Source organism: Neofelis nebulosa, chromosome 7 (assembly GCF_028018385.1).
Source record: "Neofelis nebulosa isolate mNeoNeb1 chromosome 7, mNeoNeb1.pri, whole genome shotgun sequence".
Taxonomy (NCBI): Eukaryota; Metazoa; Chordata; class Mammalia; order Carnivora; family Felidae; genus Neofelis; species Neofelis nebulosa.
This window is the reverse complement of record NC_080788.1, coordinates 1,323,349-1,350,555: the sequence shown is the minus strand read 5'-3', so window position 1 is coordinate 1,350,555 and position 27,207 is coordinate 1,323,349. Positions and strand designations below refer to the sequence as shown.

The following is a 27,207-nucleotide window of genomic DNA, read 5'->3' as shown; positions in this document are numbered from 1 at the left end:
TAGAGTTTGCTATTGTGTTTTACCTTCTTAATTTTTTGCAGATTTATCAAGACAAAAATTGTATATATGTACAACAAGATTTAAAGGTGTAGAACATGACGATTTGATGTATGTACATATTGTGAAGTGATCATCACAATCAAGCCAAGTAATACATTCCTCCCCTCACGTAGCTGCCATCCGTGTGTGCGGTGAGAATATTCAACAGCTCCTCTCTCAGCAAATTTCAAGTATATCACCCAGTATCACCACCCGTAATCCCCATCCCGTACCTTACATCCCTAGAACTTATTCTTCTCAACCCTGGAAGTCTGTGCCCCTTGGCTAACATCTCCCCGTTTTCCCCCACCCCTGCCCCGACAACCACCGCTCTAGCCCTAGTTCAAGGAGTTTGACTGTGTTAGACTCCACGTGAGATCAGACAAACTTTCTCTCCCACTCAGTAGGCTGCCTTTTCACTGTCTCCAGGTTTCCACTGCTGTGCGGGCCTGTTTAACTTGATACGATCCTACTCGTTTATTCTCGCCTGGGTTGCCTGTGGGTTGGGTGTCATACCCCAAAAAATCACCGCCAAGACCAAAGTCAAAGGGGTTTTACCCTCTGTTCTCTTCTAGGAGTCTCATGATGAGAGGTCTCTCACTCATTCATTCTTCCATCCATTTGGAGTCCGCCATTTTGAATAAATAAGACAGCGCCCCCTCCCCAGGAAACGGGCCGTGGGAGCAAGCAAACGGCCCAACTCAAAACCGTAAAGAAAAGAGCTGCCTCGTTCACCTGGACATTCTGTGCTTTGTCCTGACGGCTGTCACCCCGGGTCCTGGATCTCGCCAGTTCCCGGTGCGACAAAGCCAGTAGCCAACCAGGCTCCGCGGCTCACGCAGACCCGCTGGTGTCTGGACTCACAGCCCCCACCCCACTTCCACTTCTCAGGGGAGCCACTGAAAACAGTTCACACGTGGCTGGCAGGTGGCCGTAATGACAGCCTTGGCGGGCAGGCTGCTTTTGATGGGCCCGTGCTGGGTCACCTCTGCTCCGGGTGCCACGCTCTACCACGGCCCCGCAGCCCCGACGGAGTCCCTTCGTGACCCCACTCCAACATGGGCAGTGATGGGACCAAACCCGAGTGAGAAAGGGGGCGGGGGGGGGGGGGAACTGGGCACATCACCCCGAGGTTGAGTTTTACAAAATCTCGACATCGCACAACTTCCTGAAATATAATAAGCAAAATGACCATAAGATCTACCTCCAAAAGGCTTCTGGGGCGCCTGGGGGGGGGGGGTTCAGTCGGTTGAGCACCTGAATCTTGATTTAGGCTCAGGTCCCTCTGTTCTCTCTCTTTCAGGTTAAAAAAATAAATAAAAAGATAAAAGGCTTCTGTCTCTGCTATTCTGATTTGTTACACAAGAACCCCAAAAGTGAACATATACAGGGTCCTGATCTCTGTAGCCTGGTCTACAGAAATTACAGGGTGCTGTATTTGCATTTAATGTAAGACAGCCTTTTATTAACTAAATAAAGTTTTAGGATCGTAGGTCCCCTAACTTGGAAGGGGTAAGCAGAGGATTTATGGTAGGAGGCACCTAGCTGGGTTAGATATCCCCAACCCCAAGGGCCACCATAGTTTACCCTTTACTGTGGATGTGGGGCTGGGGAGGAGGGGTCTGACAGCCAGCCACCAACCACCTTCCTTCTCAGAATGGCTGCTGGTACCAAATAAAAGCACATCCCCTAAGTTCTCCTGATGGCGGTGGCTTTGGCCCCACCCACCACCCCCCTTTCTCAAACAGCTTGACCAGAGGCCCCAGGATCAACCCAGAACAGAGGTGTGAAGGCACGGGGAATGTTTGCTGTTATCCGGGTAGGAGGGGACGGAACAGAGGTGGGGCGGTGTGCAACTTGCTGGCCTGGGGAGAGTGGGACAGATGGTTTGTCTTCCTCCCTCTGCAAGGTCCAGAGGACCCGGAACTGCCTCTCACAGGACAAGGATTGAAAGGCCAGAGGATGTCAGCCTAACTGGCATCCACTAAGCTCCTAACAGGGCCCTTTGATGTTTTGGGGATGAGACGCTTTCGTGCCACCGTGGAATTCCGAAGGTCAGGAAAAGCCGCGGGTGGCTCCAGCATCGTGGGGACAGAGGACTGGCAGTTCAGGGCTGGCCCTGCTGTGACGGCTGATGGACAGGAGATCATGTGTCTGCCTGGCTGTCCCGCTCAGCGACCAAGGCAGGGAGAAGGCGGGGCTTGGAGGAGGTGTTGTCCCCAGGAGCGGGGGCACCGGTCTGCTTGGAGCCTCCCTGGAGCCTGTTTCTTGGGCTCAGTATCTGGGAGGCAATCTGACAAAGGAGGCGCGGTTGGTCTGACCCACCTCCTCACCCTGGTCCATTTGCAGATGAGCCTCCACAAGGACGTCCTCAAAATTAGCCATACTTATTCCAAGATTATCCCGAAGCCCCCGGATCCTTGTTAATCAGGCGGGTGACCCTGTCAGAAAGCGGCTGGAGACAGAACCATATCATCACTTTCCATCTGTGCAGGAACACTTCTCCGGGGCCACCTAGCCTTCAGGCATTTTCCAGCTGCACGACACATCCCAGCCTCAGGCAGGAAAGGCCTCAAACCGCTCCAGTGAAACACAGCGCAGCCTCAGAGCTGACAGCCGAGTCTGTCCTCGCATGGCACTTAATCTTTGTGTTCATTCGCAGCAGTGAGAGGGACAGATGATTAAGTACCACGGGGAGGCGTGGGGAATTCACCGGAAGATGGGCTTGCTCGCATTAAACCCTATCTATAACCTTTTGCAGTTGGGGACAATCGAGCGGCCAAAGACAATAGCCCAAGAGGGAAACCAAAGAGATTTAAGATGCCTTGATGGAAGGTTCTTGACAAAGCTCCCAGACCGGTAAACCCTTTCCATCCTTCACCAGGAGAATCTAAGAATGAGAGAGAAAACAGCCCACGACGAGTCTCGTCTGCATAATTAGTGGCACTGACAAAACACACACTCCTCGTGTAGCAACAGGACGCCTGGAACACACTTGTTTGCAGGTGCACGTCGTGGGCAGCACCCGCCTCGCTCTCCGTCACCTCCCCTCGCGCGTCCTTCCATCGAGGGGCCGGCCAGAGCTGGGCCCTGCAGTCCCATAGAAGGAAACCGACAATTTTGCAGACATACCCTGACATTGCGCTGGAAAAGGCTGGCCCTCATCCTGGTGCCAGCAGGACGCTGAGAAGAACGGAGATTCTGAAGGATCCTGCTGAACTGGAGTCACCCAGCTTGGAACGGAAGATCAAATCCCAGAGTCAGGGGTGGGGGCAGGAAGGGACAGGAGTGCCGGGGGCCTGGAGGGTCCTGGAAAGCTCTAGGGTGGGGGTGGGGGGAAAGCTCCCGGAAGGAACCGGGAGAGCACTGGATTCAGTTCGGCATAGCCTGTACTTCACAAATTCCCACCCCCACCTGCCGCCCCCTTTCCTGGGGCCAGTAAGCCCCGTTCACCATCGCTCCGCTCCCCCCGGGGCCCCTGGGGCCACAGGCATCTCTTCTACTTCTCAGTGTGACCCAGAAAGCCACCAGGCCCCGACCACCAACAGACGGCATTTTTTATGGCCCCTCCGGAGTCTCCTAGTTTGGGGTGTAAGGGCATTTGCACATGTCACTCCACCTCCTGTCCCTGCTCAGGGAGCAGAATGAGCAAACACACGTCCTGGTTAATCCCTCTAAGAACAGGCATTTGTGTGTGTGCAGAAGTAGGGTCTACGCGGCAAATTAAAAGACAGGTCTCCACTGGTTTAGACTAAAACGTGAGGCAGGTTTGAGAGCGTCCAGGGGATGCCGGTTCAGTTTGACTAGCACCTAACTATCGATGGTCCGTCGGTCCCCTCTGGGGACGCCGGCTGGGAAGGCGGGCCCAGGGACCGAGCTCTGGTCAGCGCGGGGCCCGCGCGCACGGTCAGGGGACAGAGGACAGGCCGGAAGGAGCGGAGCCGACGCGTGTCCACGCCAGGCCGAGCACGCAAGCTCACGCCTGTGACGACCGGGTGTCTCGGGTGCAGAGCCACGGGAGCCGCACGGCTGCACCAGCTCAGGAGGGTGCCCACGGGTGCCTCCAGATGCACGGCCTCGGTCCGCAAAGTACCGCGCTCCGTCACTTCGGGGGCAGGAAAGCAGGCGTGTGACGTGGCGCAGCGGGCCTGGTTGCAGGGACTTTGTCAGTCGGTGTCCACCGAGGAGACAGACGGCGCTTGGGGATTTCAGGGCGTGGGAAGGGACGAAGGGGCAAAGGGAGAGCAGGCTGAGTCCGTGTGGGTGGGAAGCGGGGTCCCCCCCGAACAGTGAGGCCGCCACACCAGTCTGCAGGACTCGGGAGTCTGTGCGCCCTGGGAGGCGCCTGGGGGGTCCGGGAGCCTGGCCCTGCGTGGCCGCAAGCTGCTGCTGCCACCTGCTGGACGTGATGTCACACGCAGGGAGGAAGGGTCGGGACAGCCTCTCCTCAGGAGAAAAGCAGCCTGAAGCCCCGCGGCGGGCCCGGCACGCCCAGCCCGGAACGTGGGGTTTTCCCGGAATGTCCCGGAACCAACCACCTCACGGAACACCCACCTCAGACCGGGCTGCTCACCCAGCCCGCGGAGCAGGACCACGGCAAGAACGCGCAGCATCGGGCGTGGACGCCGACCCAACCTGAGCGCCGCTCAAACCACAGAATGACCAGCTCTCCCCCATTCGGCTGACACGAGCCACCAGCCACCAGCCACCAGCCACGGCTGCTCCTTTACCAAGCTGTGGCCTCGCTCCGCTCTCCTCCCAGATTAGATTCATTAACATGCTGGACCACAGAGGGACCCTGCTTCCCGGCGGCATCTAGCCCAAAGCCCCTCTTCCTTAGCCTCCCCCGCCGAGTCACCCCCCACAAGCCCAAACCCTGTCATTGGTTCTTCCCAGCACCGTCTTGCTGAGACGGCCGTGGCCAGTGAGTGATGGACCCCCCGCGATGAGTGCTGGCCCGGCCCAGCTGATTCCAAGAAAGTGCCTGCCAGAGAGGGACATGGCTGCCACGTCCCCGCCACGTTCCCGCTGTGTCCCTGCCACGTCCCGGCCACATCCCCGCCGTGTCCCTGCCACATCCCCACCACGTCCCTGCCGTGTCCCTGCCACGTCCCCACCACGTCCCTGCCACGTCCCGGCCACATCCCGGCCACGTCCCTGCCACATCCCCACCACGTCCCTGCTGTGTCCCGGCCACGTCCCCACCATGTCCCCACCACGTCCCTGCTATGTCCCAGCCACATCCCCGCCACGTCCCCACCACGTCCCCGCCACGTCCCCGCCATGTCCCAGCCACATCCCCACCACATCCCGGCCACGTCCCTGCCACGTCCCTGCCAAGTCCCAGCCACGTCCCCGCCATCCAGCTTCAAGCCTGGTGCCAGAGAGGCACACAGCTGCCACACTCCTGCTGTGCTATCTCCCCGCCACCAGGGTCACTTACACACAGCTGGTTGTGCCTCACTGGCATGGTCCTCCCTCTCACTACGTTGCCTGTCGTCACCCCTGTCCTTGCCATCTGAGCCGAAATCACTTCCGTTTCACTAACTCTGTGTCCCTCCCTCCCAGGTGACGGCTGCCTGGCCCTGTTGTGCTGGTGTGACCCTGGACTTTGCCAGGTGCCGGCCAAGACCCGTTTCGTGGAAGACGCCTCCAGGCCTTCACCCACGTCCCCCACCTGGAGGGAAGGACGGCTCCAGGACCCAGGAGCTGGGGGGGGGGGGGGGGGTGACAGCGAGCCTGCCCCCAGCCCCACTCCAACAGCGCATGTCTGCTAGAGCCCTCTTCGCGGCTGCCGCCATTCACACCAGGACCCTCCCGTGCCACGTTTCTGCCAGTCACTGTCCCCATCAGCAGCGCTGACCCAGATCCGTCACGGTCGCTGACGGATTCCAAAAGCTGATGCCACCCTGCCACTCCCGGGTGACAGGTGAAAGTCGGGTCCGGCTCTGTGTATTTTTGTTTATCTTTGAATGTTCGGTATCTGGGCATATGATTCGGGACAAGGTAAAGAACTGCAGAAACCGGGACAGCCCTGGAAAGTTGAGGACCATCGAGGGGTCCTTTCCCCTGGGACTTATTGTATTATTGATGCCCCCTCTCAGCCGCCTGGACCTGGGGATTCAAGCCAGGAGGCTGGACCCAATTATTTGTGGAGGAACTTGGCAACCGGCAGATTTTACTTTTGTCTTCTTTGGGACAAACACAGAAATGAAAGCGATAATGTCATTTGACCATCGCTAAATATCGTTAATGTCCGCGAAGACCGTCCCTATTTCCTTCTCCAGGACCAAGGGCCACTCAGGGCTTTTCTCAAGCGTGGTCCCCACGCCAACCACTGTGCATTGGGCCCATTGTGAATACCGAGGTGCGTGGCCTGCTCTGCAGAGAATTACACCTGCTGAGGGGCGGCCCCCCTCCTGCGGAGAGAGGTGCGGCCATGCGCCACCCGGTCCCTCGGAATGAGCACAAAGCACAGGTTTTACTGGGGAAACACACGAGCCAGGGTGATGAGGCACACAGGCCCCTGCACTGCCCTCATCCGTGGAGAAACGCAGAGGGGCAGGCCCTCCCTCCGCTACCCCCACGACGCGGAGCCCATGAGCGAGCGCCACGCGGCCTGAGTTTAGACACCGGATGCTGGAACGCAGTAGACACTTTGGGAGGCGGCATTCTGGCTGCAGAGTTCAGGAGCCTCTAGTCCCATGGGAACCCTGTGCCTGGCCTCTCTCCCCCGGGGGCAGATGACATTTGTCCCAGGCAGACTTCCAGGCACCTGATGAGGACCCCTGCCTGGGGGCACCGCTGAACGATTCTGCAATACAGATCCACCCCCCGCCTCTCCTTTGCACAAATGTTCAAGAGCCGGTTTGTCTGAGGGAACACGTAAATCGGGGTCAAGGCTGGTTCCGTGCTTCCTGAAAACTGACCCAGCCACGATTACTGGCTGCACCCAGCCCGGGCGTTACCATCCTGCGGGTGCAAACACAGTCACCTGGAGATTAGTGAAAGGAAAAAATGCATGGAAAGAAAGAAAGAGAGAGAGAGAGAGAGGGAGGGAGGGAGGAAGGAAGAGAAAAGGTCAGCCCATGAAATGCACAAAGGGGTGTTGGACTGCCAAACGCAGGGGGCCCCGGGGCTCCGTGCTCAGTCACACGGCCGACGGGATATTAATCATCACCTCGGAGCATCAGATGAGGAAGCCAGCCGAGGGCTCTGCTCCTACCAGCCACGTGGCTGCCACTGGGTGCTCAGCTTTGGGGATCTCAGTGACCAGGCTTCCCAAAGGCACGGACGAGAGGACGGAGGTCGGGGTGCGGAACAGGCGGATGCGCCTTTGTTTCACGTTAAAACTGCGGAAAACGGAGACCTGCTTTCTCAAGTACGGTTCCTACCGCCCAGCTGCAAACACCTCAGTGCTTTGGTACGATCTTAACCCTCAGGAGGGCTGAATCACGTCCAGGTATTTCTTGGCTTCCGTATTTTGTGAATGACCTTCTTCTGACTTTTGCTGACAGCTTTCACTTCGAGGTCTTTAAGAAGCAGATTGTAAACATTCCTTATGTACGAAGGTATCGGCCATTTCTTCGTGACGCTGTGGGCAGGCAGCTTTTCCTGGGGTGCTGCTTGTCATTTTTGGTATTTGACTTACAAAAGGTGCAAAACTTATGAGTTGGCTCGATCAGTCTTTTCTCTTAGAATTCCTACCTTTTTATGGTTAGAAAGTCCTTCCTAAAATAAAAGTTACATAAATGATAACTGAATTCCTTTCTAGTGATTTTATGGGTTTGCTGGGGTTTTCTTTCTCTTTCTTTCTTTCTTTCTTTCTTTCTTTCTTTCTTTCTTTCTTTCTTTCTTTCTCTTTCTTTCTTTCTCTCTCTTTCTTTCTTTTTTTCCTTTCTTTCTTTCTTTCTCTCTTTCTTTCTTTCTTTCTTTCTCTCTTTCTTTCTTTCTCTCTTTCTTTCTCTCTCTCTTTCTCTCTCTCTCTTTCTTTCTTTCTTTCTTTCTTTCTCTCTCTCTTTCTTTCTTTCTCTCTCTTTCTTTCTTCTTTTCTTTTTTTTTTTTAGCATTCAAATCCACCTGGAATTTATGCTGAGCTATGGCAGGTATGAGACACAAAATCCAGCCATGTGATCTGTGATCAGTGATCTGATCAAACGTGTTTTTGACCAGTGCAGCCTGCCCCATGAGCTGTCCTGTGCACCTGCCCCTGAATCCGGACAATTTGGTTGACCAGTCGGCACCCGGCCACACGGTTTTCAGCCTGTAACTCTGAGACAGTAGATTATGTGACAACACACGTTCTCCCTCTTTTTTAAATGTCCACAACTATTCACACACATAAATCAATCTTCTGTGTTAACTTTAAATAGTTTGGTAAAGTCCCCCCAAAACCTCCCATTGCAATTATATTCAATGTGTTCACCAATTGGTTTGCTGTATCGCGTTTGCTCTCCAGGAATTATAAATCGTGTAAAAACTATAAATATAAATATAAATCGTGTAAACTAAGCCAGAGTTCATGACGTCAGCAAACTTTTGTTCTCCTTCTCACTGACCCCAAACGGAATTTTGTTAATTCCTACAGTTATCTTATGTTCAGATAATGAGATCTTTTACTAATTACGTGAGGCAAGTGGTTAACACTTGTGATTGAGTTTGCCATATTTCTGTGATAACCTGGCTCGTTCTGAAATCTCATGTTCCTTCTAAGGCTTTCAGTTGAGATAACTCGGGATCAGCAGCTCAATAGCGAGGGGGGCAAAGTACGTGTAGACCATAACATCGAACGTCATCTAGTTTACGATTTAAAATGAGGGGCGCCTGGGTGGCGCAGTCGGTTAAGCGTCCGACTTCAGCCAGGTCACGATCTCGCGGTCCGTGAGTTCGAGCCCCACGTCGGGCTCTGGGCTGATGGCTCGAAGCCTGGAGCCTGTTTCCGATTCTGTGTCTCCCTCTCTCTCTGTCCCTCCCCCGTTCATGCTCTGTCTCTCTCTGTCCCAAAAATAAAATAAACGTTGAAAAAAAAATTTTTTTTTAAATGAAATGCTTTCAGCGGAGTTACCTCAACGCATTCTCACACAATTACAAGAGACAAAACTCGGTGTCCTCCTGTTACAGATGAAGGAGCTCGGGCAGGACAGTCCTGAGTCTCCCCGATCCACACCGCTGGCGGGTGGCGGAGGTGGAGCCTGATGCAGGGACTGGATAAAAATATCAGCTGCACGTGTCATGGGGGATAGTACGCGCGAATTCGTGTGACCCGGGACGACACCGGCTCACCCAGCGCTCCCTCAGGCTCCCACCTCACGGCACACACGGGAAGTGACGTCATCACATGGCACACGGGTCAGGTGCACAGAGCTGAGGGTGCTGTCTCCTGCGGACACCCGTGTCGCAGGACACCCGGAACCCACGTAGAACCCTGTGGGTGCGACGCTCGGATTTCATGCCGTGGAAGGATATCCAGGGTGCGGCGTCAGGCCACAGTATACGGCTGCGAGTGTGAGCAGTGAGCCCTCATTACAGAACCCGGAAAGTCAAACAGCCTCATTACAGAACCCGGAGCGTCAAATGCCCACAGTGGTAGGTATTAATTCCCCTTTTCTTCTGCCCTTGAGTCTACACAGAACTGGTCTGTTTCCTGTGCTTCAGCAACATCCCGTTGGTAGTTAAAGACAGAAACTAGGTGACCCCAGAAGCTGCCGTTTACCAACCTAAACAGCCCTGCTTCCTCCGACAGCGTGATCAAGGGTACCCAGGCAAACCCGGCGCTCTAACACACGGTTAACATGGCTCAGGTCCCATCCCCTGGCCCGTGTGGAGCCCACCCAGCGCCCGGCCCCAGCCCCACAGTCCTGTGAATTTCTGAGCGGATTCGAATCCCCAGAGACCTGGGGGCGGGGAGGCGGGGGCTTACTGTGGATGCCGCTCTTGGCCATCCTTCCCTCGGCTCTCGTCCACCCACCGTGACCCACCTTGATTCCCATCCTACCGCCATGTCCACAACGTCCCATCTAAGCGTGCAGACGCACACACAGCCTGTCCTGTTCTGAACTGCATTGTTTTCTCCTTCTGGCTACACAAGCTTCCTCCTCTACCTGGTCTCTCCTCCCGGGCAGAATCCAATCTGTCCAAGTGTCTCACGGGGTGTCCAGAGCAGTAGCTCTGACATATAAGGTCAGGGGCATCGCTCTAGTGTCCCCCCCCATGACACCCCTAGTAAATGCAGGGACGCTGTGCTGTCCGCACACGGCAGGAAGAAAAGGCCCTCCTGGATGCAAATCAGAGCAGAGGGTCCTGAAAAATTAAACAACAGAACTACCCTATGACCTAGTCATTCCATTTCTGAGTGTTTACGTGAAGAACACAAAAATATTACGTCAAGAAGAGAAAAGCACCCCTCTGTTTCCAGCAGCGTTGTATACAGTAGCCAAGACGTGGAAGCAGCCACGTGTCCATCAAATGACGAACAAAGAAGATACGCTATATACACGCACTAGAATACTACTCAGCCATAAAAAGGAATGAGGTCTTGCCATTTGCAACGACGTGGATGGATCTAGAGAGTGTAACGCTAAGTGAAATAAGTCCCAGAAAGACAAATACCATATGATTTCACTCATATGTGGAATCTGTAAAACAAACGAGCAAACAAGGCTCCCCCGCCAGAGGGGAGGGGTGGGGGGATGGGCAAAATACGCGAAGGGGATCAAGAGGCGTAACCGTCCAGTCATTAAATAAGTCGCAGGGGTGAGAAATACAGCACAGGGAATAGAGTCAACGTTATAGTAACACTGTATGGTGACAGGTGGTTCGGGGAGCATTTCGCGTCGTGTGGGATTGTTGAATCACTGTCTTGCACACCCAAGACTAATATAACATTGTGTGTCACTATACTTCAATTCCACGGTTTTGCCTTTCCCGGAATGTCACGTGGTCGGGACCACATAACAGGTAGCCTTTCAGACTGGCTCCTTTCGCTCATTTCCCGCTGATGCTGAATGATATTCCGTTGTCTCGATGGACCAGAGTTTATCCATCACCCACGGAAGGGCATCTTGGCTGCTCCGAGTTTTGGCGATTACGACTAAAGCTGCTGCAGACGGCCGTGCGCAGGTTCTCGCGTGGACCTGATTTGTCTATTCCTTGGGGTTAATGCCGAGCCGCGAAGGCGCTGGGTCACGTGTGGGGTTTTGTGGGAACCGCCACGCTGTCTCCCGGGGTGGCCGCACCACGTCCCCTCCAGCAACGAACGAGACTTTCTGCTCCTCCGCGTTCTCACCAGCACGGGGTGTCGTCAGGGGCTCCGGATTTGGCTGTTCTGTGCTCCTTCTGCAACTTCCCGTGAACTTATAATCATTTCAAAATAAGAACATTTAAAACTCAAAACTGCAGAAGAACAATTTGACTATGCTACCTCCGTGCTGGCTTCCCGCCTCACTTGTGCATAAAGAATGTAGTCTCACCGTGACCCAGACGGTCTCCTGAGCTGTCCCGCTAGCCCCCCTGCTCACTGGCACGCCTATCGTTCTATTCTGATGTTCCCCAAACGTGCCCTGAAACTCTGCCTCAGGGCCTTTGCACTTGCTCTTCCAGCTGGAACGTTCCTGCTCAAACGCCATCTCATCAGTGAGCCTATCCTTGAACCCAGCCCCACTAATTCCTGTCTCACTCCATTACCGCACACCCCACGTCACCTGTCCTCACCGCACCATCGCGACCTGACCTCACACGTATTTACTGGGTCGTCTGTGTCGAGACTGTTCTGGAGAACGTAAACTTCACGAGGGCAGGAAGTTTGTTTCTATGTTATTACCTCCCGAGTGTGCAGCACATAGATGTTCAATAAGTGGTCACCGAATGGATTACTCAATTCACTGGGACTGTTGTCCTTATGGTTACGAGTTGCAACCTGAAGCCTCTCCCAGTCTGTCGTGGGTTCTCTTTATAGCGCACACACACGGGTTTTACCGTGCGACAATGTAAACATCCATGCAGCGGGACTCCCTTCTTTCTCCTTCTGGACATTGTATCATAAGTAGAAGGACCCCCTCCCAAGCCAAGGCTTCAATTGTTTGCCTCTCTGGAAACTGCTGGGCAGAAAGCAGGAAGCAGAGAGGAGCTGCTTCTTGTCTCAAAGCTGTGAGCATCACTTCCCTTTCACGTTTGTTTTTATCCTCACGGTACCCCTTTGCCAACCCTTCTGTTCCCAAGTTTGCCGGTAACCGGGGGCTCTGGCGGTGTTTCTGGCGGGCCACAGCTTGCACACGCCGTGTAGACTGTGCGACATCTTGGCTCTGTGAGCCGGCCAGCGCTACCTTCAAATAGGGGAGTGTACCCTCTACCTGTGTCTGCGTGTCAGAAACACTTGAGGTTAGTTCTTTTTTGCCAGTTTTACAGCTTGTATCTCTGCTTCAAGATCTTTGTAGAGGCAATGACTTCCTTGTTTTTAATATGATAATGACACGTTTGGTCACAATTTTTATCTGCCCCATGCCAACATTGTTGGTAAGTGTTTTCCATTTTCAGTGTGTTTTCCCCAGTGTTTCTTCCCTTTTATCCTGTATCCTTGGATAGACCCAGGGCTTCTCAACCCAGGCACCCCTAGCATTTTGGGGTCCACGGCTTTGCTGTGGAGGCTGCCTTTGCACGGCCGGATGGATGTTCAGTGGCATCCTGGACCCCCCCCCCCCTCCCCGGATGCCTCCTCCCCACTTGTGACAACCAAAAGTACGTCCAGACACTGCCAAGGGGGCAGCCCCCGAGTGTCCCCCCAGGGTCACGGTTCTCCCTGTCGAGAACCACTGGCATCGATCACGAGCTCCTACCCCTGGTTGCTCATCCCTGAGACAGAAGGACACAAGCCTCTCGCGCGGAGACGAGCCCGTGCTGGGGCAGGCATGACATCCCCTGTCGGCGTGTGGCAAGGGAGCAGGAGCCAACGAGCGCCCACAACCCTCTTCTCCAGCCCCCTGGGCACGGCAGGTGGCGCTCCACACGGGGGGCGAGGGGGAGCCAGTGACCCTCCCAAAGCCTGTCCCTAAAAGCCCTCCGAGGATGAAGCCCAACCCTCTCTTACGGTGACCTAGACTGTTCTGCTGGCCCTCACCTGCCTCTCCATCCTCGCTGCCCCTCGCACACCTGTGTCCCCGCCCCCGTGCTCTGGCCAGCCCGAGACCTGGCTTCCCCGAGCCATGCCCTGCCTCGAGCCTGGACCCCTGTCCTCACATGGCTCGGTGAATCCGTGGATGCACGAATGAGTGACTTTTCTAATGTGTGTTTATACTTGAGAGAGACACAGAGTGGGGGGGGGGGGGGGGGGAGGGGCAGAAAGAGCGGGAGACACAGAATCCGAAGCAGGATCCAGGCTCTGAGCTGTCAGCACAGAGCCCGATGCGGGGTTTCTGGAACCCAGAAACTGTGAGATCATGACCTGCGCCAAAGTCGGACACTCAACCGACTGAGCCACCCAGGCGCCCCAATGTTTATTTACTTATTTACTTGAGAGAGACAGAGACAGAGACAGAGACAGAGACAGAGCGGGGAAGGGGCAGAGAGAGAAGAAGACACAGAATCTGAAACAGGCTCCAGGCTCCGAGCTGTCAGCACAGAGCCCGATGTAGGGCTCGAAGTCATGAACCTCAGATCATGAGCTGAAATCGGACACATAACAATGAGTCACCCAGGCGCCCCAGGATTTGCTTTCCTACTGATGTCATTCTGCCTTCTCCTCCTCCACATCCCCGTCCTCCTCCTCCATCAACTCCTCCTCCTCCTCCACCTCCTCCAGCACCTCCAGCCGCACCCAGACTACTCTCTGATGTGACTACTCGCCGCAGCAAACGTGCATCATCCCAGTTTCAAGTGGGAGAATTGAAAAGTGCCTTCGCTGGGAGGTTCTGAACGGAGGTTCTGCAGGAGAACCAGCCCAGCCCTCAGAGCCAAGGTGAGCCTTACTGGCGTCTCCACCCTGACCTCTTGTGGTCATTTCTCGTATCGCGGCAGTCCTCAGAAAAGGAAATGCCCCGAGTGTTTCCGGGAAAAGTCATCAAGGGACTCAGCACAGCAGTTGGAGCAGCGCTGACCGGGAACAATGTGTGTTCACGCCACTTCCCTTCGGGGACTTCACTCTCACCGCAGACGGAAGACGCCCAGCCCAGCAGTGGGTCACCCTGAGTGGCCGCACGCGGCCAGGGGCGGCTGGACCGGGGGTCCCGCCCGACTCCACGCTTGGTGCCCGGTACCTTACTCACCGGGCTGAAGGGTGACCGTGCCTCTGCTCGAGCCAGACACCCGTCCTCCCCCGCCCGCAGACGCCAGGCTCTTTGTTCCCGGGCTCTGACTCGGGCCCGGGTTTCCACCACAGACCCCTCGGCCTCAGACCAAATACCACCTCTGGCTCTCCTGGTTTCGCCGGCTTGCATCTGGCAGACGCAGGGACTTCTCAGCGTCCGTAAGCGTGAGCGTCAGTTCTCACAGCAAACCTACGGTAAGTCCTGTCGTGTCTGTGTCTCCGTTTCTCGTACACCAGTCTGGAAGAAACGTCCCCCCCTCGGTGGCACCACATTCACAAAGGACACAATCAGCAGCTCCAGCCTGAGCCACATTCCCCTGCGACCCTTCCTCACCCCCGACCAACCACTCCTGTATCCAAAGCTTTCACCAGGAATGGGTTTTACTAAGCCATTTATCTTTCAGAGCCTCTTGAGAGAAGTAAAAAGCATGGCTCAGTTTACTCTTACTAGCCGGACGGCTTTGGGAAAACCTGAGTAAATGATCCGTGCCTCAGTTTCCCCACTGTAAAACGGGAACGTTGAGAGTCCCCGAGTCAGAAAGCCATTTGGAGAGCTAAACGAGACCACACACAGCAAGTGGTCTCCCACTTGGGTTTGCTCACAGGAAGAGCGGAGAGCGATTCCTTCCACGGTGGCCGTGATTAGGATTATTTCTTAAACCCGCAGCCGCGTTAGAACAAAGGATCCAGGAGCGCCGTGTCGGGACCCAGGGTCAAGGCCAGGTACCGGAACAAGCGGTTCCTGGTGCTCTGATCGTGTGGGGAACTACAAGGGGCTCGGCAGCCGAGCCTGGACCCGGGGACGGAGGCGGACGCGTGCACGTCTCACTGTGTCACAATTACGCGTCACTCTCCTGTTGGGGGACACTTGGCCTCAACGGGGTTTTGCCAGATTACCTCCTCGTCTGCTGCGTATTTTCCCGGCAAGTTTTTTTCGTCCTTTTTTGAATGTCCGCGTCTCTCCGTCTGTTAAAGGAAATGTACTTGGATCTTACACTTTTGTCTGAGAGTTTCTGTTTAATTGGTTACATATTCTTTTTACCTTATTTTTTATTTTTTTTTAATTTACACCCAAATTAGTTAGCATATAGCGCAACAACGATTTCAGGAGTAGATTCCTTAGTGCCCCCCCCCCCCCCCCCCACGGCGTGTCGCGTGGCTTCGTGCGACCCTCGGGGCCTGTTTGCCCGGCCTGCGCGCTCAGGCTCCCCAGGCCTGGGAACGTGCACGACCAGAAGCCAAGGCCAGGCCCTGGTCAGCGTCTTCCCGGAGAGTCGAGGAGGGAGGAGGGCGCCCCGGACGCAGAATCGCAGCACAGAGCAGGACCTGACAGGTTGTTCACACGGCACCTTAACCCCCCGCCCCGGGTACTAGCGGGGACACAGCAGGGAAGAGGGGACGCCCGGTGGCAGCTGGAACCCGTCTCCATCAGCCGCTCGCCAGTCGGGTCTGCCGTGCCCTCGCCCCACAGGCTCGCCGTTCGGGCCGCTGGTCCCGGCTTCCTGACCTCCGGGGGGCCCTGGTGGCCTCGGGCCGACAGGCAGGACAGGCGGGCACGGGGCCTCGGTCCGTCCTCCAAGTCCCCTCGTCAGTGCCGGCCCGGCCCCGGCCCCTTCCCGCTCCTCCACACGCTGTTCCACCTCCCTGAGGTCGCGGGCACAGAACGCGTCCTCGGATGCTCGCGCCCTGCCTGCTTCCGTAGTCCCTGCAGGCCGCGTCTGGAGGATGGCCGCTCGCCAGGCCACCGCCCTGAAGAGGGCACGGGATGCGTCAGCCTACTCTTACACACAGGCCTGTACACGCGTACCACACACGTGCTTACACGCACACAAACTAAGACACACACCGTGCACACGCACACACATATCGCACACACACACACACACACACACACACGCACGCACACACTCCCGTTGTGCAGCCTCCAGCTGCCGGTCCGAGTGCAATACACCCAGCGCGTTCGTGAGCGCTGGCTGTAAAACGCACAAAGCGAGGATCGCTTCACACACGCAGTCCCCCCACCCCAGGGTCGCACCTGCCTGAGAACCAGTCCTGTTAAGATGAGCTGCCCTGTGTGGCGAATTAGAGAGACTCCAGTTAATACTTCAACTGCCTAAAATATGACAAGTCAAAAATGAAAAGGACACGCAGCTCACATAGATGCTCTGCGAGGGCAAGCCACGGGAGAAGCCAGACGCCCTTCTGAAGGCTGTCCGGCAGAGCTGGGACCCCGTGTCCCCCAGCCCCCTCACCTACCTGGGCCTCCTTCCCTCCACGAGGGACACGACTAGTAAGAGACGTGACTTGTTAAAACAAACGTGGCCTCGCACTCCAAGAGGGAGCGTGAACAGCGTGGTCTGTGGGCGCCCCGGAGAGTCGTGGCAGCAGCGGCCTCCTCTCCAGCAGGCCAGGTGCCTTCTGGGAGTTCACACGCGGGGCACTTCCTCCTGTAGCCCCTGGGTCTCTCACACGAACCCCCGGACACACAGAAGCTTCTTAGAAAGCAGAATGGCCCTGTCTGCGTGAGGCTCTGCCGCCCTCGCTGGCCTCACGCAGGCAACTATTTCCCATCAAGTTCTGCAAGGCTTGTCCGTGATCGGCAGAACCAAGGACCTGTCACATGAGTACAGCACACGGGCAGGGACATCCAGTGACAAGACACTGCAAGCTGCTGAACGTCCTCCCGGCAGGGAACGCCGCGAACGGCTGGCTGTACGTTTTCACATTTAGATTTCGACGTTCGAAGCCTCTCAGGTCCCGCTATGTCTGGTTTATTTACCCGTCTTGTTGGAGAGAGTGACGAAAGAGGGAATCGGCGGGTCTGAGCCCAGCGCTGCGCGGGGCACATTCACTCACGTGGTCTCACACGGGGCTGGAAGACACACACGCACGCCTCCACCTGCACACCCACCTACACGGTCAGAGGGCGGCGGCCGCTTCCCGGGCTGCCCGCCCCGGGGCTTCCGTGTATCCCGAGCTCTGTTCTGACCCTCACTTCGCAGAATCTGCAACACCTGTCATTTCCTTCCTCCCCACCTCTGTCCTGCTTTGAACGGGGCATTAATTTTTTAAATAAGGGAGAGGAAATGCCATCAGGGACATAGGCACAGATAAGCAGTATTTATCTTTCAACTAAGCTAAGTAAGCCTCACGGAGCTTCGTTTCCACGTGACGTGTTCCAGCGCACCTCGCCCACGACGCGTTCACACCTGCCAGACGGCGCGGGCTTCGGATTTCTTGGTAGAGGTACTTTAAGGCAAACATCGGGTCTTCCTTCGCGAGCTATTACAGAGACATGTGATCAGTAATGCATTAACTTCTTACGAACAGGCAACGCTGTACATTCAGTAACTAACAACGTATTAAGACCTTAGCACGTGGCAGGCGCCATTCTAGGGACCAAGGATACGTGTAGTGGAGTAAGAAGGACAGTGAACAGACAAGTACATGTATGTGTCAGTGGTGACAAAACTAGCTTCGAAGAAAAGCAGGGACAGGGAGACGAGGAGGACAGGGCAGGTGAGAGGGTGCCATCTCGAATGGAGTCGTTAGGGTAGATCTTGCTGCTAATGTGACATTTAGCCAAAAGGAGGCCATGCAGGTGTCGGAGAGATGGTGTTCTAATTGGAAACGGCACGTGCAAAGGCCCTGGGGCAGAGGCAAGGCCCAGTGTGTGATAGGAACAGCAAGGAGACCTGGGTGGAGTGAGAGAGGGCAGCAGGGCAGCCGGTATGCCAATGACGTGGGATCTCCCGGTCCACAGCGAGGACCCTGCCGTGACCCGAGGGACCTGTGGAGCCACGGGGGGTGGTGACCCAGAATGACACGGTCTCACCTGAGTTTTAAGCAGACGCCGTGGCTGCTGAAATGGCACGTAGCACAGCCACTCCCCGTCTTCTCCCTGTTCTCGGCCCCTCTGTCCTGACCACATGATGACGTTGCTTCCTCAGTGACCTCCCGAGTCGGAGGCAACAAAGTAACCAAGGCCCTAGTCACTGCTTCCGCTCCCCTGGGAGATTTACCCGCGGTCTGCGCACGCCTGCACACAGACCCTGCACACCCCGCGAGGGCAGCCTTGCTCCATCACGCCGTCTGCACGGGCGCCCACAGCCCCCATTCGTCTGTAAGCTCCTTCAGGGCAAAGAAATAAAGGCACAGGTCTCCACGGTGCTCAGACTTCGTTTTTATTAAACCACGTGCTGCCTCCAGGGAGATACAGCCGACCGAGGACACTGGCCTCCGGTTTCCTCCCGCTTCCATGGCGGGCACCCCTGCTCACCCGGGATGGGAAATTTCTGCAAAGCCGCCCGCCCCGGGGGCCCGGCTTCTCCAGGCACAGACAGCTCCACAGAGGGAAGCGGACTAAAGAACCCCTTCTTCTGCACAGAGGCCTGGACACACACAGGCCGGATGACCCGGGCACCGTGGGGCAGAGGGAGCGCCCGGAGCCGCCCCAGGAGGCCTGGGCACGCGGGGTTCCTCCTCTGGCCAGACGCGGGTCACTTCCTGTGGCCCTGCACAGCGGCCAGTCTCAGCCTGACCACTCGCTCTTCTCGGCGTCGCGCACGTAACGCAGTCAGATGCGTCCCCGTCACCGGGCTCTGTGGGCGCCGGCCGCCGGGACACCGGGAGCGGGCACCTGGGAGCTCGGTGGCCCCCCCCCCCCCGCCCCTCCCCGGGCGGCTCTGCCTCCGGCCCAGCAGGAGCCCGTGACCTAGGAGGGCAGCTCCGTGCTGGGGGCGGGGCGCAGGGACTAGGAGTGCGCCACCCGGGGGGCGGGCCGCTTCTCCGTGAAGAAGCTTTTCAGCAGCAGCACCTGGCTGAAACTGACCAGGAACAGGGCGACAGTCTCGCCGACAGACCAGTACGAGACCCGGCTGTTCAGCTCCTCCGCCCGCGCCCGGTCCTGGGCCTCACGGAGCCGGTAGTGCGTCTGGGAGTCAATCACCGTCTTCAGGGCCTCGTGGATGGTCACACAGGCCGACTCCATCTGGGCGGGAGGAGAAGAGCAGTCATGTTCTAACCCCGAGAGGAGCGTGCAATCCGCACACGGCCCACGCTGACACCCGGGACACGTCCCCTGAGCCGCCGGCACCGAAACCGCACAGCGAGCCCGAGGCTCCGATTAGGAGGTGGCGGAGTCAGGAGCCTAGGCCTTCGAACGCGGCCCTGGGGTCTCACCTAACATTCGGGACAGTGGCGGGCGGGGATCGCCACACCGCTGGTAGCAGGCCTGACCGACTGCTGGCCCCGCACACAGATGAGAAAACTGAGGCTCCAAGAGGCCGTGTGACCTGCCCGAGCTCAGAGACGTGAGTCAGTCGTGGGGGCCTGTTCCTGTACACACACAGGCACAGGAAGACACCCCTCTCGTGTATGCACACACACCCAACCGCACATACGAACGCACACGCTTACACACACACGCTCGCGTGGGACCCCCTTCACCCGGCTCCGCGTACTGAGGCAGAACCTTGACTCCGTTCCCCCTCCCCCACACCTGCCCGACTCCCGCGACACGATGAGCTGTGACTAGGTCACACGGCACGGCCACCCTCACGCCACGGCCACCACCCCAGCGCCTGACCTGACCACAGGAGCCACTGAAAGGGAGCAGAGCTCCAGCTGCCAGCCTAGAGGACACAGGCACGTGCGGGGACCGGAGGAGGTCTCTGGGGGCCGGGGCACAACAGCCGACAAGGACCCGAATCTGCCAGTCTGGCGAGCACGGAAGCTGATCCCCGGCCTCACCCCGACCCAGCCTGGGGACCCACGTGGCCCGGACCTCCCGCCTGCAGCACTGAGGTGCACGTGGTCCGCTTCGTACGCTCGGTTACGCCACGAAGGGAGTCACAAGCCCGCGGTGGTCATGAGGCTCACTCACAGGTGACCTATGACACGTATTTATCCAAAACCTAGAAGATTCTATCCCAACAAGGCCAGAGAAGCTCGCAACACGTCCCGGAGACACCTGCTTCGGTCCCCAAAGCGCAGAGGTGAACTGTCCACACCGTGAGCACAGGAAGGGAGGGGAGACCGAGTCACGGAGCCACCGCCTGACTGACCCCCAACACCCTCCCTTGTGTCACAAATGGAACTGTTTCCGGGAGGCAAATAGGAGACTGTGGCCAAAAAGCAACGTCGCCCTTACTTGCCTCACGGGCTGTTCACTCCGGGCCACGGCAGGCGCCACACCAGGCCACGCGAGGGAGGACGAGGCCTCCTTTCGGCCCCGGCGTTTACAAGGCCACATATCGTGTCCACCCGATGACTGGTCTGCCGCCAGGGCTACGGTTTCCTGCGGACACGCGGGCGGCTGCTGTCACCCGGGTCCATGGGGAAGAGCTGCAAAGTGCCACCCAGACAGGAAGCGACAGGGTCACTGCCACCCAGGTGGAATTAGGGGAGCTTCACAGGGCAGCAGTTCAAAGGGCAGAATCCAGGGTAACAAACCCACTTTCTCGGGGACACCCGCACACCCTGTCATCTCGGGCTGGCGCCCGGCGTCGTCACCTGCCCCACACTTGGTAGGCGGCTCGCACCTACAGGCGTCAGACGCTGAGAAGCGGCCACCTGATCCTGGAAGGGCTCCTGACACCAACGAGTTCCTTGATGTGTCAACCGGCTCCAAATGCCGGCCACAACAGGACCACCCGGGGCACAGACCTCTGCCGGACGCACGGTGGCATTCGTAGGCGCTGACGCCCCCCACCCCCCGCCCCAGCTCTTCAGGTGACACTTCTGGAGCTCACGAAGGCACGTCCGCCATCACAGAATGAACAGCGGATAAACCGGGAAGGGCTAGGAAGGAGGCCGCGGCGTGGGGTCAGGCTACTCTGCGAGCCTGTGTCCAGGCCAAATCACGACACGGCACTTCTGGAAGCCTCTCTAGTCCAGCTGCACTGGTCACTGCGGTTCTGCGGGCAAGACAGGGCAGAGCGGCGGACAGACGTGGGCACCGAGGGCCCCGCCACAAGCAGGTTCCGGGTGTCCTTGAGATCAGCGGGGGCCGGGGACGCACACGTAGGCATGCACACCTGTGGGGCCTGCACACGCACACACACTCACTATGCGTGCACACACAGACTTTGCCTTTAAGCACGAGCAAAGGGCCCACGTGGGTTTCCGGGCTACAATTCCACCCTCTACGCTTAGGTCCGTCCCACGCTCATTCAGACACTCGGAGCGGGCGCTCCCTGGGCCCTGGGCCTGGCTGGGGGGCTCAGCAGTGCAGGTCGGCAGGTGCAGGCTCCTCCCAGGGCCCAGAATCACTGGAAAAGGAGGAAGGGAAGAGGAAGAGAGACAGGGAGGACCCTGAAGTCACAGGTGCAGAGGCCCGAGGCAGAGGACACCTCGGGTCCGCCGTGCGAGGCGCCACGTCGGAGGCCGCGTCCCACCCACAGGCCAGAGACGGCGGGAACGTAGCTCTCCCAGCATCAAGGCCACGGGGACCCAGGGGCAACACAGCACATGACGACCACCCCCCACCGAAACACCCCCTGCCCAGAAAGGCACACCACATCCCCATCGCTGGGACCCCCGCCTGTGCCAGTGCATGGCCCGTGACCACAAGCTTTCCGTTAGGAAACCCGTCCAGCCTGTTTCCTACCCTGCGGAATCCCTTCTGCTTCCAAGAACCCTGTTTTCTCAGGGCCTTGGGCCCCCTGGGCTGGAGTGTGGCTTCCGCCCTGGCTGCTTCCCTAGCTGGAATCCGGGAGCCTCTCAGGGTTTCCGGTCACTGCTGCCTTGTGACAGTTGCTCCGTGGAGACAACTGTCCCCCTCCCGGGACCGTCCCCTTCCTCTGCTGCCACACCAGCGTCTCACCCTGTCTGTCCCGCCTGGCGATGCTCCAGTCTTCAGCCTGCAACCACCAGCAAGGTCCCCCAGCCTGCACCCCACGGGGCCCCCACGGACAGGAGCACTCGGGTCCTTACAGACTTCAAGAGCTTGGAGGCAGGGAAGCACGAGCTGACCTCAGAGCAGAGGTGGGAGAACCTTTAATCCTCCCCGGAACACCAGTGAGCGGCCCAGGGCTTCTGACCTCCGCTGGAAAACCTTCAGCCTCTGCTGGGATCTGCCCGGACTCTCAGGAAGCTCAGCCGCCCCAGGGGCACCCTCCCGGCCCCTGCCCTCTCCTGGGAGCCTCGTCAGGCTGGGACCCAAGCTGGAGACAAGTCCCCGTGGCCTTAGCCCCGGCCTGGACCTTGGTCACTCTGGATCCCACTCGTCCATCAGAGTTTGGATTCAGGGGCCAGAAAACATGGCCTCTGGCCCACCGCTGTGCTGGAAGAGGTGGGGGGGGGGGGGGCAGGGGGTGTGAGAAAAGAGCCGGGGCCAATGGGGGATCCAAGCCACGCCAAGAAAACAAGGTCTGGGGAGGGACGTGCACCTGCCGGCCCCTCCCGAGAGCCGTCCCTTAAACCACAGCTCTGACCACAGCGCCCCGTGGCTAACTGACATGGCCACACATCTCAGCCTGCCGCCAGCCGGCACCAGCACACAGGAAATGCCCGCCACACGGGAGCCAGGCTCTCAGGTGTAGACACAGACAGACGGTGCTCAAGGCTGGGGGTGGGGGCGGGCGGGGTGGTCAGAGGTACCAGGGGAAGGGACCCCCTCTGGAGGCTGGGCAGGAGAAAACAGGAGATCCGGCCACGCAGAAGGGGGTGAGTAGTCAGTTTCCTGCAAGAAAACCAAATCTAATTCTAAGCCTCCAGGAAAGGATTTCTCGATCGCAGTGACCACCATTAAGCCTTTTCTCTACCCGATCTGTCTTCCACCGGTTAGAGGGGGAGACCTTCGGCTCCGCTTCCCGAGTTACCACATCTTCAGCACGGAGGCTGTTTCACCGGTGAGCCACAGAACTCCCAAGAGTACGGGCTGTGGGACCTCCCACCCAGGACACGCCACGGGTCACGCGGCCAGGCTCAGATCCAGGGCCGTCTGGCGGAACCTGCCACACGTGGCCACTGGCCACCTGTGACTGCTGGGCCCCGGAAATGTGGCTACACAGCCAACGAGGAAACGAGTTTTAAATTTCATTTTAATAAACTTACGTTGCAATAGCCGTACGTGGCCAGGCCACACCCTGGACTGGGTGGCGGTAACCCCCATCTGATCAGGGAGGGCAGCCGAACCCACTGTCAGAGCCACAGAGGAAGGGAGCGGGTGACCACGTGACCACCGAGAGGCCGCCCAGAAGGCGACCTGGCCCCGCTGGAGACTTAGACGCTCTGGCTTTGGATCAGGAGCAGCGCAGCCCCGACGGTCAATCCTGTCTTGCGGGGCCCCCTGGGCCCCGCCACACAGTCATGTGGCAAGTCTGTGCCATGCGCCACGACTGGGGGCAGGGGATACCAGGGTAAATGGCACGGGTTGCTGGGCGGGCCTCGGGAAGCCGAGAGCCTGCACTGCGCGTGAGGGGCAGGAGGGAGACTGACGAAGGAGCCTGGGCTCAGTCTGTCACTGGCCCCGAGAGCCCATGCACGACCATCTATCCCCGATTCTCTTCCAGAGTGTGCGGCCCTGGCTGCGAGTACACTCCCCAAGCAGACTGTCTCTGCCAGCCCTCCCGGCATCCAGGGGGCCGCGGGACACCTCGCAACGACGGGCTGAGCAGAAGTGCGGCGAGTGACTCCCGGGCCGGGAATCTGAAGAAGCAGGCGGGACTTCCGGAGGAAGTCCGCTCAGAGCCCAGAGGAATGGAGCAGGGAGCCCACCAGACAACACCCCGGATTCCTACGTCAGTCCGTGGAGGAAAGCTCTCCACCAACCTAGTTACTGCTTGAGTGAGAAAAGATCTGCCACAGGTTTAAGTCACCGACACGTGGGGTTGATCTGCTGTCGCAGCTCACGTGGCCCTGACAACACACCGTATGAAGCAGGCGTTCGGTCTTGATGACGCGCACACACTGTACATGCGGGGGGGGGGGGGGGGGGGGGTAGGCACGGACGCCCCCCGAGCGATGCCGTTTGAAAGGCCGGTGGGAACACGGAAATTCCAGAGGATCCGGCAAAACAACGCAGAGGGAGAGCACAAGAGGGACCGTGTCCTTTAGGACTGAACGCAGGAGGAGGCGAGGCCAACACTGAGCCACGCAGGCCGGGAGCTGGAGGCGGGGCGACTGAGTGCAGGCCAGGACCAGACCCAAGGGGAGGAATGGGCTGAAGGCGGAGCCCGGCCCGCGGCCGCCGACGTCCACTCACCTGGGTGAGGGCCGTGACCCTGTTCCCCATGTCTGGGAGGATGGGGGGCTCGTCGCCCACTTGGAAGTCAAAGTAGACGGTCTTGTGAGAGAAGGTGGAGAACTCATTGCTGAAGCAAAACTGATAAACACCCTTGACCTCGGCCCGGTGCGTGAAACTGTCGTACTGCTTCTTGGTTTCCCTGTAGATGGTCTTTCCCAGGGGGTCCTCCACGTAGCAGTCCACGTCATAGTGGCCTCCGGTAATGACCTGACAACCAGAGACACACCCACCGTCTGCTTTACCAGTGGGGCAACCAGCGCGCGTGCAATGCCGACCGGCCACCGTGAACTTCCTAGAACAGGTGCGGGGATGCTCTCGGTCGTCCTGGGGACGACACTGAGGTTGGGAGAGGTTAAGTAAATCCTCCATGGCCACACTGCTAGAAAGGGACAGGGCTAAGATTTGAATGCCTGTCTGCCCGACTTCCCAAGGTTTTGCTCGGCAAGGGCACAATGAGCTTAATCCTTCCCCTTTTACAGAAGAGGAAACTGAGGCTCTGAGATCAAGTAAGTTGCCAGACGGGTCTCGTGAATGTTAATATTATTACTGATCAAATGCAAAAAGCAAATACAGATTAGAGTGCTCATAGACCCGGTGGCCATCAGAGGTGGGAGGGTCCTTGGAAATGACACAGTTCAAACTCTTTATAAACATAAGAGTGACAAGATGGGCATTGGGCAAAATCACACAGGTGGTCATCGGCTATAACCAACGTCCATCGAGGGACACAGTCAGCGGCCTACATCTACTTCCAAAGTTCTTCTTTGCACAGATGGGAGGATTTCCTTTGTAAGTGGTCGGCCCCCTGCTGCTGGAGGTGCCGAAATCAAGGTGACCATCCTTTGACAGGGCATTTCTGCCCCAGCCTCATAATGACCGGTTTTTAGTGATTGTACGGGGGGGGGGGGGGGGGGGGGGGGGGGGGTGCTGTTAACCCAGACACAATTTGCATGGTGTCCACAGAGATGTCAAAGTGGCCATACCAGCGACCCAGAGGCCATCCCACACCATGTTGTCCCCAGGCTCAAGCCTCCTGCAGTGGCTCTGGCCAGAGAGGACCCATGAAGGGCCTGCCTCACTCCTGCTTGCCCACGCCACCTCATCCCGGGAATGCCTGGGAGCAGGTGTCCACGGGCAGGTGGCCGTCTGGGGAGGATTCCCACTGGCACCTCAACCCCAGATCTGCCCACTAAACCTCCGGGGCAGATCCCTCACCCGAGACCAGTCCCCACCCGTGCGCCGGGCGGTCTGTGGGAGGAGGCGGGAGTGCAGGAGCGGCAGCATATGGCCACAACAGGACTGCTTGCTGGTAAACACTGCGCTTTGTCCCCACCCCTGCGCTCACCCCGCCTCCGCCTGTAAACCCTGGAGAAGCGGGGAGTACGACCACGAACCCACCTCCCGCCCCCACTGCCGTGCTTGAGTACACGCGGGACAAGGCGGGCCGAGAGCGCTGCCTCCCGGCCCGCCCGCAGGGCCGCCCGCCGGGGCGCGGCCTCACCTGGTAGTCCAGGGAGAACTTGGCGCCCCGCTCCACGTCCTCGTGGAAGCACTGCTTGGCGCTGTCGGGCAGCTCGAAGGTGAGCTCGGCGCCCCGCGGCCGCTCGGCCCGGAGCAGCAGCAGCAGCAGCAGCAGCAGCAGCGGTGGCGACGGCGGGGAGCCGGGACGCGCGCCCGCGGGGCCCATGGCGCTCCGGTCCGGTCCCGGCCGGGGCGGCGGCTGCGGGGCGCTGGGCGCGGACGTGGCGCCCAGGCGGCGCTTCCGGGGAAGGCGCCCCGCCCCTTCCCTGCTGCGCGTGCGCGCTGGCTCCGCCGGGCAGGCCACGCCCCCTCCCCCTGCGGCGCCCGGCTTGGCGGGAGGGCTGGGGGCGGGGCGGGAGGGCTGGGGGCGGGGCGGGAGGGCTGGGGGCGGGGCGGGAGGGCTGGGGGCGGGGCGGGAGGGCTGGGGGCGGGGCGGGAGGGCTGGGGGCGGGGCGGGAGGGCTGGGGGCGGGGCAGGCGGGCGCGCTCCGCGGGAGCCCCGCACCCTGGGGCCACTGAGGCTGCGCTCAGCCACTCAGATGTCTGGGCTATCAGGACAAGGCGAAGGTTCTCCTGGGATAAAACGCTCTTTCTTTCTTTCCCTTTGCCTTCTCAAAACCGTGAGAGCGGGGAAATTGACTTACTGCCTTCTCCATTACCATTGGCCTAAGAAGATATCTTGTATAATCACTACTACAGGGTTTTGATATTCTAAGAGCAGGTAAAACAGAAAAGACACCGACTGTGGTTTGGCTACTCAGTAAAGAATTTTTCGGGACAGCGTTATCACATGTGTATCCGGATTTCCGCAAATAATTGTACCGCCATATAGACCCCCACGTGGACGACAGGGAAGTGTACCGCCGCGGGGCACATCTGGCCGTGAATTAACGTGCGAAGCTATGTCAAAGCAATCAGATCACTCTGTACCAGGCTCAGAGAAGGTATGTTGTGCTGTGCCTTGAGGCTCTTTCCCTGGTTCTGTCCTGCGGCACATTACTTTTTAGTTACTGATATATGTATATATACATATGTATATATATATATATATATATCGATATCAATATATACATATATATTGATATATATGTATATGGAAAAAA

General features: G+C 58.1%; 1 protein-coding gene across 4 annotated transcripts in view; it reads right to left on the bottom strand.

The window, feature by feature from the left end:
- Positions 1-26,359, bottom strand: part of TMED3 (transmembrane p24 trafficking protein 3) — an 84,432-nt gene extending 58,073 nt beyond the window's left edge. For 2 of the 4 annotated variants that reach the window (XM_058736332.1, XM_058736333.1), the window contains exons 1-2: positions 26,086-26,359; positions 24,543-24,791 (exon numbers count right to left, since the gene is read on the bottom strand). In XM_058736332.1, coding sequence (XP_058592315.1) covers positions 24,543-24,791; positions 26,086-26,271 — 435 coding nt within the window. In that variant the 5' untranslated portion in view covers positions 26,272-26,359. Of the gene's footprint in view, positions 1-18,498; positions 19,326-19,351; positions 21,607-24,542; positions 24,792-26,085 lie in introns of those variants that run through there. The other 2 variants (XM_058736331.1, XM_058736334.1) reach the window with 2 other exon arrangements.
- Between the last annotated feature and the right edge of the window lie 848 nt (positions 26,360-27,207).